Source organism: Mobula hypostoma, chromosome 20 (genome assembly GCF_963921235.1).
Source record: "Mobula hypostoma chromosome 20, sMobHyp1.1, whole genome shotgun sequence".
NCBI lineage: Eukaryota > Metazoa > Chordata > Chondrichthyes > Myliobatiformes > Myliobatidae > Mobula > Mobula hypostoma.
Window position 1 is genome coordinate 50,035,398 of NC_086116.1, and position 12,731 is coordinate 50,048,128.

Here is a 12,731-nt window from a genome sequence, read left to right on the forward strand (position 1 = left end):
TCCTCTTGCTATGAATACCAGCATACCATTCGCCTTTTTCACCGCCTGCTGTACCTGCATGCCCATTTTCAATGACTGGTGTACAATGACACCCAGGTCTCGTTGCACCTCCCCTTTTCCTAATCGGCCACCATTCAGATAATAATCTGTTTTCCTGTTCTTGCCACCAAGTGGATAACCTCACATTTATCTACATTAATTTGCATCTGCCATGAATTTGCCCACTCACCTAACCTATCCAAGTCACCCTGCATCCTCTTAGCATCCTCCTCACAGCTAACACTGCCGCCCAGCTTCATGTCATCCGCAAACTTGGAGATGCTGCATTTAATTCCCTCGTCTAAGTCATTTACATATATTGTAAACAACTGGAGTCCCAGCACTGAGCCTTGCGGTACCCCGCTCGTCACTGCCTGCCATTCTGAAAAGGTCCCGTTTATTCCCACTCTTTGCTTCCTGTCTGCCAACCAATTCTCTATCCACATCAATACCATACCCCCAATACCATGTGCTTTAAGTTTGCACATTAATCTCCTGTGGGACCTTGTCAAGAGCCTTTTGAAAATCCAAATATACCACATCCACTGGTTCTGCCCTATCCACTCTACTAGTTACATCCTCAAAAAATTCTATAAGATTCATCAGACATGATTTTCCTTTCACAAATCCATGCTGACTTTGTCCGATGATTTCACCGCTTTCCAAATGTGCTGTTATCACATCTTTGATAACTGACTCCAGCAGTTTCCCCACCACTGATGTCAGGCTAACCGGTCTATAATTCCCCGGTTTCTCTCTCACTCCTTTTTTAAAAAGTGGGGTTACATTAGCTACCCTCCAATATGATAGGGTCTTTTAAGAGACTCCCGGACAGGTACATGGAGCTCAGAAAAATAGAGGGCTATGGGTAACCATAGGTAATTTCTAAGGTAAGGACATGTTCGGCACAGCTTTGTGGGCCAAAGGGCCTGTATTGTGCGGTAGGTTTTCTATGCTTCTAGCCCTGCAGTCGCCAAGATCCTTTTCCGTAGTGAATACTGAAGCAAAGTATTCATTAGGTATCTCTGCTATATCCTCCGGTTCCATACACACTTTTCCACTGTCACACTTGATTGGTCCTATTCTCTCATGTCTTATCCTCTTGCTTTTCACCTGTAGAATGCCTTGGGGTTTTCCTTAATCCTGCTCGCCAAGGCTTTCTCATGGCCCCTTCTGGCTCTCCTAATTTCATACTTGAGCTCCTTCCTGCTAGCCTTATAATTTTTTAGATCTCTATCATTACCTAGTTTTTTGAATCTTTTGTAAGCTTTTTCTTTTCTTCTTGACTAGATTCTCAACAGCATTTGTACACCATGGTTCCGGTACCCTACCATTTTTTCCCTATCTCACTGGAACGTACCTATGCAGAACGCCACACAAATATCCTGTGAACATTGGCCACATTTCTGCCGTACAATTCCCTGAGAACATCTGTTCCCACGTTATGCTTCCAAGTTCCTGATAGCTTCATATTTCCCCTTACTCCAATTAAACGCTTTCCTAACTTGTCTGTTCCTATCCCTCTCCAAAGCTATAGTAAAGGAGATAGAATTGTAATCACTATCTCCAAAATGCTCTCCCACTGAGACCTGACACCTGACCAGGTTCATTTCCCAATACCAGATCAAGTACAGCCTCTCCTCTTGTAGGTTTATCTACATACTGTATCAGGAATCCTTCCTGAACACACCTAACAAACTCCACCCCATCTAAACCCCTTGCTCTAGGGAGATGCCAATCAATATTTGGGAAATTAAAATCTCCCACCACGACCACCCTGTTATAATTACACCTTTCCAGAATCTGTCTCCATATCTGCTCCTCGATGTCCATGTTACTATTGGGTGGTCTATATATAAAAAAACACTCAGTAGAGATATTGACCCCTTCCTGTACCTAACTTCCATCCACAAAGACTCAGTAGACAATCCCTTTTCTGCAGCCATGACATTATCTCTGATCAGCAGTGCCATGCCCCCAGTTCTTTTGCCTCCCACCCTTTCTTTCTGAAACATCTAAAGCCTGGCACTCTAAGTAACCATTCCTGCCCCTGTACCATCCAAGTCGCTGTAATGGCCACAATATCATAGCTCCAAGAACTGATCAAGGCTCTAAGCTCATCCGCTTTGTTCATGATGCTTCTTGCATTAAAATAGACACATCTAAATCTACCCTCTCACACTGTCTACAAGCTTTCTCTATTTGTGAGCCAAATGCCCCTTCCTCTATCTCTTCTGTTTGGTTCCCAGCCCCCCAGCAATTCAAGTTTAAACTCTCCCCTGTAGCCTTTGCAGACCTCCCTGCCAGGATATTGGTCCCCCTCGGATTCAAGTGCAACCCGTCCTTTTTGTACAGGTCACGCCTGCCCCAAAAGAAGTCCCAATGATCTGAATCCCTGCCCCCTGCTCCAATCCCTCAGCCACGCATTTATCCTCCACCTCACTCTATTCCTATACACACTGTCATGTGGCATGGGCAGTAATCCCGAGATTACTACCTTTGAGGTCCTGCTTCTCAACTTCCTTCCTAACTCTCTATAGTCTGTTTTCAGGACCTCCTCTCCTTTTTACTGCCTATGTCATTGGTACCAATGTGTATCACGACCTCTGGCTGTTCACCTTCCCACTTCAGGATATCATGGACGTGATCAGTCACATCCCGTCCCTGGCACCTAGGAGGCAAACTACCAACCGTGTTTCTTTCCTGCATCCACAGAATTGCCTGTCTGACCCACTAACCATAGAGTCCCCTATTACTGCTGCCTGCTTCCTTTCCCTAACTTTCTGAGCCACAGGACCAGACTCTGTGCCAGAGGCACGGCCACTATTGCTTCCCCCATTCCCCCAAGTAGGCCATCCCCCCCAACAGTACTCAAACAGGAGTATTTATTGTTAAAGGGACAGCCACAGAGGTACTCTCTCGTATCTGACTCTTGCCCTTCCCTTTCCTGACTGTTACCCAAATCTGTCTCCCGAGGTCCCGATGTGACTACTTGCCTCTCTATCACCTCCTCACTTTCCCTGACCAGACGAAGGTCATTGAGCTCCAGCTCCCTAACCCGGTCCCTAAGGAGCTGCAGCTTGATGCACCTGGCGCAGATGTGGCCTTCCAGAAGGCTGGGAGTCTCCCGGACTTCCCACATCTGACACGCAGCACAGAACACGGGCCTCACAGACATACTTGCTGTTTCTATTTTTCACAGGTAACCTAACTCACCTTGACCCGTTATCGCTGAAGCACTGTTGAGCCAAAGTCTTCCTACTCTGTCTACCTCTACTCCATTGCCCGCTCCTCCGACACCCGCTCTATAAAGCTGTCTCCTTTTAAACTCTTCACACTGGTCTAACTTGCTGATGTCCACATGCTTGCGCAGTCATCCCTCGATCAAAAAAAAAGATCTACAGCATTGCACTGCTGCTACAAAACAACAAATTTCATGAGATGCCAGTGATATTAAACCTGATTCTGATTTAATATCTTTCAAAGTCAGGATAGTGTACAGTTTGGAGAGAAACCTTGCACATGGTGTTATCAGTGTGTACCTGTTGCTGTCCTTCCTAATGGTAGAAGTTGAGGGTGTGGAAAGTGCTGGAATACTGCAGTGCATTTTGTAGATGGTGTTTAGCTTCACGTAGATTGTTAACATACTGTACATTCAAGGAGGAAATACTTGACATACTCTTGACCTGTGCCTTGAAGTTCACAACAAGGTGTTCAGTAATACGATGCAATTTACTTGCCAGCCTCTGACTGTTGTTGTAGTCACAGTGATTGTGTGGCTGGCCCAGGTTAGTATCAGGTGACTCCAGAATAATGATAGTGAGGGACTCAACAGTAAATGTCAAGGATAGGCAAATAAGTCCTCTCTTCTTGAAGGTGGTCATTTTTCACGCTTTGGTCACTTATACACCTATGCCCAAATTGCTACCTGGGTCTTGCTGTATGCAGGAATGATGGGCTTTTTTCTTTGTTGGAGAGTTGCAGTGGAACTAGATAATGGCAACCTCAGGGAATATCCCTGATTTTATGACGGCATTATGGTTTCTGACCTTATGATGCAAGAAGGTCATCAGCAAAAGCACATTTAGCATAAACTCCAGACAAAAGGAAAACATGAGCAATGTTTTAGAAGTCTATTGCTTTAGAAAAAAATCAAAATTCCCCATGCTAAAAAAATCTCAGTTCCCAATTCAATTCAAAAATCACAATTAATATGTAAATCTGAGGATTGCCAGTCTTGCCTTGGAGTACCCTGTAATTAATCAATGTTAAATCCAAACAGCCAGAGAAAGACTGTTAAGCAAAAGAAAATCTGCAGATACTGGGAATGCAAGCAACTCACACACAAAATGCTGGAGGAACTCAGCAGGCCAAGCAGCATCTGTGGAAAAGAGCAGAGATAATGCTTCAGGTCAAGACCCTTCATCAGGACTGGAGAAAGAAACAAAGATGAGTCCTCATTATCTCATTATTTTTTCTCCAGTCCTGATGAAGGGTCTCGGCCCAATCGTTGACTATACTCTTTTCCAGAGAAAGATTGTTATTGCCTTGAACAATTCTGTATTAGTTGCAAAAATAAGAAAATAGAAATAAATTTCCATTTGATTAACGGTCAAAAAATCATGCAATTATATGTGAATGAATAGCCTTTGTACTTCAAAATGAAAATCCATGAAACATGCAGCACAGATTCCGATTGTTAGCAGGTCTATCAGTGGGAAATCATATGGTCTGACGTCAACAAAAATATGCAACTGGAGTCAACATGTACCAAAATATCAAATTATGAAGTTCCCAAATTATAAAATAGTAAGCTAGCTACAGCAAATGCAAAAGATTATTTTTTCAATAGTATTAATGAAGTAATACTTACACACTTGAGTAGCTTAATTTCATCCAGAGCTGTTTCTGTGTAGTGCTGGGCACTCTTTACCACTTTCATGGCAACAAATCGTTTTCCACTTTAAAAAGAAATCAAATGAAAAAGTAATCAAGCTTAAAAATGGAGCATTCTATCAAAAATACTGGAATCCAAAAGCAAAATATTTAAAGACTGGAAATCTGAAATCAATCTAAGGAAGAAAAATGAACCTGAAATGTTAAGTCTGTCTTCTTTACAGCTGATGCATAATATGTGGAGTACTGCCTGCTTCTGTTGTTTTAATTTTGGAAAATATTTAATGTTCAGTGGTTAGAATTGTTTTGAAAATGAAGGGAATAAAAGGATATTCTCTGATTTTAGAAGACTCAAAGAAAAAAGACAAAGAGACACTCACATAGGAATCACCAAGAAAGTGAACTGGTGAGTCATTTGACACCAGAGAAGAAATGTTTTTATAAGCGACAGATCCAGACAAGTAGTTAGTGTTGATCAGCAAGTGTATTTTTGAGAATGAAAATGACTGGGTTCTAGTTAAAGATGAACAAGAAACATTGAATACTTTAAAGAAGGTGCTGGTGAAAAAAGGGTAGCAGACACCAACAGAACTCATTCGTACGGCCAGTGATGATGTGGGGATGGACCTGGACTCTCTGACGGTGGTGTCTGAAGAGAGGATGCTGTCCAAGTTGCATTCCATCTTGGACAATGTCTCCCATCCACTACATAATATACTGGGTGGGCACAGGAGTACATTCAGTCAGAGACTCATTCCACCGAGATGCAACACAGAGCGTCATAGGAAGTCATTCCTGCCTGGGGCCATCAAACTTTACAACTCCTCCCTTGGAGGGTCAGACACCCTGAGCCAATAGGCTGGTCCTAGACTTATTTCCTGGCATAATTTACATATTACTATTTAACTATTTATGGTTTTATTACTATTTATTATTTATGGTGCAACTATAACGAAAACCAATTTCCCCCGGGATCATTAAAGTATGACTATGACTATGAAGAAAGCTGAGCAGGTTTAGACACAATGTTATCAACATTTTCATGGAAGCCACCATTAACCTAGGATTACTCTGGGTACTGGAGATTTGAATGAGTTTTTTTTTTAAGTCATGAAAAGACAACAAATCCAATTTGTCTCATTCCACTAGTGTTGTTGTGGCAATGCTTTCAATTTACGCAATGGCCTTGCTGTCAGGATGAAGGATAATTCACATTTTAGACACCCACAATGCCCTTGTGAGGCTGCTTCAAACTGCACATTGGTCAATTTGTTAGGATTTTAAAAAATGCACTAAGCAGGAGGCTGGAGCGGCCACAATGACTGCAAATATCCATACATTATTTTTTGTTAATTCATAGAATGGTCCTCCAATCTGAAAAATGCTTCACTATTTGGTATTGGACCCAACCCAACTCCACTCTCACATGGTCTTTCCCCTCAATGCTTCTCACCAACAACGGCTTCTACTTCCCAAACTCTCAACCACTGGTCGCTTGCCATCCTCCATGCAATATTCTCTTTCCTCTTGTTATTACCCTTCAAATAAAGAGACCATCCTCCCTATTGTAACTATCCACTGAATTTCATGCCCAGCAGCCCAACATCCTGGCAATTAACAAGGTCCTTTCATTACAGTTGAAAAACCTACACATTTTCCTAGCTTGCTTCCCCATACATATTTTAAATGATATGATATAGAGACCAGAATATAATGTAGAGGAAGAAAGAATAAATTCTGAAATTACGGAAGAAAAGTCTTTGAGAAGATATTAGAATTAATAGGTTGGAAGAGAAATAACTGCGAAAGGAGCTCTGCTCATCAGGTACACTTAAGATCAGAACCAAGCACAGGCATTCTGCTAAGCTAAATAATGGATTTCCGACATTGACAGAGGATAGTCTGGTTGCACTGAGAAAGAAAGATATAAAGACTGATGACTAATATTATTTCAGTGCTATGGTACAATAAAAACCTGAGATTGAAAATTAATATGCCTGGAGAAAGATCATTTAACCTGACACACCAATGTTTTTCTCTCAAGCCACTAAATAGTTCTAGCATCAGCAACTTTCTGCTTTTCAACATTTTAACCAGTGATTTAGAAGTGGTAGGCAGGTGAGAGCAAAATCTTCAAGTCTGTTCAGAACCAATCAAATGCAACTTTCCATTTGGAACCAATCAAATGCAATTTCTTTTGATGTGCATAAATATCTTCCACTGACAGAATACTCTATACTTCACCCCATGACAGAACTGGATGCACAAATGCACTTTTTATTGTGCATGCAGCCAGTTGAATAGGGATTGCACAGGGTGGAGCCAGCAGGGGTACTTCCAAAAGAAGTAAATTTTAAACATTGTTTGATGTTTAAATGTGAAAAGCTGTTGTAGCAAGTTCTTTTGCAAATCTTTTCCACGTGCAAGCCAGATAAAAATTTCTAACCTAACATGAGTGTCTCTTCCACTATATAGAGTTGCAATTAAAAGTAAACATCAGTGTTGTTACATGTCTGAATTAACATATTATTTTATTATACTGTTATTCATATAACTACTCATTGCCTTTTTCATTGTCTGGAATCTTACTTATTTATTTACAGATATAGCATGGTAACAGGATCTTCTGGCCCAGTGACCTTGCGCCACCCAATTGCACCCATGCAACCAATTAACCATCTAGCCCGCACACCTTTGGAATGCAGGAGGAAACCTGAGCACCTGGAAGAAACCCACACAGTCATGAAGAGAACATACAAGTTCCTTACAGACAGCAGCAGAAACCTAACCTGGATCTCTGGTGCTGTTCTAGCATTATGCTAATTTTTTAATCTATAAATCAATAAGTGAGATACACTGCTTCTCACTTTCAAAATCAACATGAACATAAGAGGGCAATTTATTCTGATTTTCATTTTTTTTCTTTTTCTACAGCTTTTCTAAATGAGCCCACTGTCATCAGACATTTACCACGAGAATCAGAAAACTATAACAGTGCACAGTGCTACTGCAATATTCATGCTTCCAGAATTATGGAAACATGATTAACATACGTTCTGAAAAACAATTACCAAAACATTTACATGGTCATCTACATTTGGAGATGTACAATATTTTCAATAAATTCACTTGAAAAGACTTGTTTGATCAATTCAAATGTACGCACTTTTTAAACCTCAGATTATTACCCCACAGAAAAAGTAGTTTGTCTGCAAACATGGTAGGTCTCATTAGTAATTCACTGAAGAATTACTTTTGATGTCTGGGTGGAAGTGAGGTTAACAAAATCCAGAGTTATAGAGTGTTCCCAGTATGTGTATAATTCAGGTCAACAGGGATTAACTGAAGACAGCATCAAGTGTCACTTTTTCTACAATAACACTCCCCAGTATAGCAGAGAATGGAATAAAATGCTCTGCCAGGAGTCAGATTCTGTCGGAATTGTGCTTTTGCCTCAGTTTATTACATCCACATCACCTTCAACACTGCTGACCACTCCAAATACCCCTAGATTTCCTCCTATGCAGTCCATTTCCATGCCATTATCCAACCTACGTACAGATGTATTATTTAATTCCATTCTTTCTTCTCTGCTCATTACTCTCAATATTGAGATGCACTATATCTGTTTAATTTGCATGCAGACAACACCATCATTGATCTAAATGTGATTGCTATGATCAGAATTACAATCTAAGCAAAACTTTCTCCAGCTTAATGTCAATAGATCGTTATGATTCCTGCCACTGTGTAGTGATCGGAACAACCACAACATCTGTACTACAGAAATGGCCCTTTTGGCTCACCTTGTCCTTGCCCTCTGTGATTCCTATCCACCTTAATCTCATTTGGTGTATTCTACCATTCCTATCCAAGTATCCTTTTAATGTTATAACTGTATCTGCCTCCACCACCACCTCAAGCTACTCATTCTACATATGCACCACCCTGTGTACAAAAACTTAGCTGTTAGAATCTTAAATTTTTCATCTTTCATCTTAAACTTTTGCCTTCAAATTCAAGGCTCCTCTGGTCCAAGAATCCAATGGAAACAGTCTGTAACACTATAACTTTCAAATAATACTTTTTAACTTTTTGGACCATTATCTCAAGCCAAGTCAGACACTGCAGCACTTTAGCATATTGATTTATTTATTAATAGAGTAAGCCCTTCCAGCCCTTTGAGTAGCGTCGATCCACCAACCCCCACAACTTTGATTTAACTCTAACCTAATTACGGGACCAATTAATCTAATCAGTACATCTTAGGGCTGTGGGAGCAAACCAGAACACCTGGGGCAAACCCACACATTCCATGGGGAGGACGTACATACTCCTTTCAGAGGACGAAGGGTCTGAACTCCAGACCCCAATGCCCCGTGCTGTAACAGTCGTGTGAACTGCTACGCTAACGTGGTGCCCATGCTAGCAATGTAAACTTAACAATTAAAGTTGACAACAATAATGCTAAGAATTCAGGAAACATGGATCTTCGTTTTTTTTTTAATCCACAATTGTGATCAAACAGAAAAAAATGAATAAATACAGCATAAAATGTTAACATCCCTCGTGCCAATGGGTCGTGAGCACTTGCTTGAGTCTGCCTTGATGCTGGGAGTGGCACAGGGTTGGCACACAGGGGTTTTCAAGTGGGCAATTTAATTGCACTTTTCAAATGACCAAATCTAACATCATTGCCAGATTCTCGAGATCCTTTTTTTCAAGCTTTCTTTGACCTGCTACATAAGATTCTGCCTGATTCCAAGTCAGCAATGAAAAACTTTGAGAACATTATGTAAAATTCCTTCTTAATTCCCCCAAATTTTTTAATATTGTTGATCACTTAATTGACATCCATTTCCTCCCCCGACCCCCCGAGGATGCTTCTCACATGGTGTGGTGCGTAGCCACGTGGTTAGGGCGTTGGAACAGCAATCTGAAGGTCATGGGAAATGAAGGAGGATGGGAGAGGGTAAAAATTACTCAAAGTTGGAAAAATCAATGTTGGCCATTTAGGACTAGCACAAGGATAAATTCGTCACTCGGGGAATTTGTAATTTTTTCAACCTTTCTCAGAAGGTTGTGGCGCTCAGTTTTTGAGTCTGTTCAAATCTGTGATATATCGATTTTTCCAATCAAAAGACAAAGGGAAGATGATCAGCTCAAAAGCACATGACCGAATGTCTTGCACCTTATTACGTGATAATGATTTCAAAATTGCAAAAGCTAAAATCTTCTTCCATTTTATGTACACATCATCATATTCTTCATACCAGTTCACATTTATATGCTCTTTTCCTTCCAATCCACCAACATTTGAGACCAAGAAGGTTAAGCCATCTCAGTGCACCCCAATCTTTTTATTTTTTTAAATTTTTTTAATATAATTTTTATTGAGTTTTCAAAAAGAATACATGAAAAGATAAAATCTACCCTCCCCCCTCCCCTTAACCCTCCCCCCCCATATATATAGTCCTGCCTAAAAAGAAAAAAAAGAGAGAAAAAAGAAAAGAACCGCCTGGATGTTGGAAGGTTTTCACATGCTCCATGGGATTCAAAATAAATTTGGTATAATTATTCGTTACTTTCCCCAAGGGACCAAGGTCTTTATCGGAGCACTTAAATATGCCATCCTATCTTTTGTAAATAAGGGCGCCAAATATTCAAAAATGTTACATATTTATCTCTTAAATTATAAGTAATTTTTTCGAGTGGAACAGAACTAGCCATTTCATTATTCCAACGATCCATACTTAAATACGAATCAGATTTCCAAGTAACTGCTATAGTCTTCTTAGCTACTGCCAATGCAATTTTTATAAATTCTTTCTGATATTTATTCAATTTAAGTTTCGGTTTTATCCCTTCAATATCATCTAATAGAAATAATACAGGGTCATGTGGAAGTTGAGTTCCAGTAATTTGTTCCAATAAGACTCTTAAATTTATCCAAAAGGGTTGAATTTTAAAACAAGACCAAGTAGAATGTAAAAAAGTACCAATTTCTTGATTACACCGAAAGCATTTATCAGATAGATTTGAATTTAATCTATTTATTTTTTGTGGTGTAATATATGATTGGTGTAAAAAATTATATTGTGCTAATCTAAGTCGAACATTTATTGTATTTGTCATACTGTCAAGACAGAGTCTTGACCAATTTGTTTCATCAATATTAATATTCAAATCTGTTTCCCATTTTTGCTTTGACTTATGGGTTCCTTGTTTAATTGTCTGTTCTTGAATCAAATTATACATACAAGAAATAAATTTTTTAATTTTCCCTTTTTGAATTAAAATTTCAATTTCATTAGGTTTTGGCAAAAACATTGTTTGACCCAGCTTACCTTTTAAGTAAGCCCTTAATTGAAAGTAACAAAAGAAAGTATTATTAGATATTTTATATTTATCCTTTAATTGTTCAAATGACATCAATATACCTCGTTCAAAACAATCTCCTATAAATTTAATCCCTTTTTGGTACCAATTATATAAAAGTTGATTGTCCATTGTAAAAGGAATGTCTGTTTTGAAACAAAGGTCTCCTTGCTAATAGAGATTTCTGTGTTTCATTATCATCATTTATCTTATTCCATAAATCAATCAAATGTGTTAATATAGGAGATTCTTTCTTTTCCCATATCCATTTAGATTCCCATTTATATATAAAATCTTCAGGTCTATTTTCTCCTATCTTACCAAGTTCTATTTTAATCCATTCTGGTTTTTGATCATCGAAGAAAGATGCAATAAATCTAAGTTGATTTGCTTTATAATTGTTTTCAAAGTTTGGAAGTTGTAACCCTCCTAACCTAAATTTACATGTCGATTTTTCCAATGATATTCTTGACATTTTACCTTTCCAAAGAAATTTTCTCACAGACTTATTTAACTCTTGAAAAAATTTCTGTGGCAATTGTATTGGTAATGTTTGAAACAAATACTGTAATCTAGGAAATATATTCATTTTTACAACATTGACTCTACCTACTAATGTTATTGGTAGTATCATCCATTTGTCAAAATCTTCTTGAATTTTTTTCAACTGTGGTAAATAATTAAATTTATATAAATTCTTTACATCATTATCAAGTCTTATACCTAAATACTTTATACCATTTACCGGCCATCTAAATTGGGTTACTAATCGACATTGACTATAGTCTCCTTTAGTAAGAGGTAAAATTTCACTTTTATCCCAATTTATTTTGTAACCTGATACCTTCCCATATTCATCCAATCCAGAAGATAGTTTATGTAACGAATGTTGTGGGTTTGTTAAATAGATCAAAACATCATCGGCAAAAAGATTAATTTTATATTCCTCCTGATTAACTCTAAAACCCATAATATCTGGATCAACTCTGATTAGTTCTGCTAATGGCTCTATCGCCAGTACAAATAAAGCGGGTGATAATGGACAACCTTGTCTAGTTGACCTTTTTAACTGGAATGGTGTGAAATTTGAGAATTTGTCACTACTTTAGCTTTTGGGTTAGAATTTAAAGTTTTAATCCAATTTATAAAAGATGTTCCTAACCCATATTTTTCTAATACTTTAAATAAAAAATCCCATTCTAATCTATCAAATGCTTTTTCTGCATCCAAAGCTACTACTATACTCTTCTCATCCCTTTTTTGTGCCAAATGAATTATACTGAGTAGCCGGGTTACATTATCTGCCAATTGTCTATTTTTAATAAATCCTGTTTGATCCATATGTATTAATTTTGGTAAATATTTAGATAATCTATTCGATAAAATTTTTGCTATTATTTTATAATCCGTATTCAATA

General features: G+C 38.6%; 1 protein-coding gene across 12 annotated transcripts in view; it reads right to left on the reverse strand.

Annotated features, from left to right (window-relative positions):
* LOC134359513 (SRSF protein kinase 2-like) overlaps positions 1-12,731 on the reverse strand; it is a 230,446-nt gene that overhangs the window by 83,892 nt on the left and 133,823 nt on the right. For all 12 annotated transcript variants that reach the window (XM_063072869.1, XM_063072866.1, XM_063072867.1 and 9 more), the window contains one exon: positions 4,913-5,000. In XM_063072869.1, the coding sequence (XP_062928939.1) occupies positions 4,913-5,000 (88 nt within the window). The remainder of the gene's footprint in view (positions 1-4,912; positions 5,001-12,731) is intronic.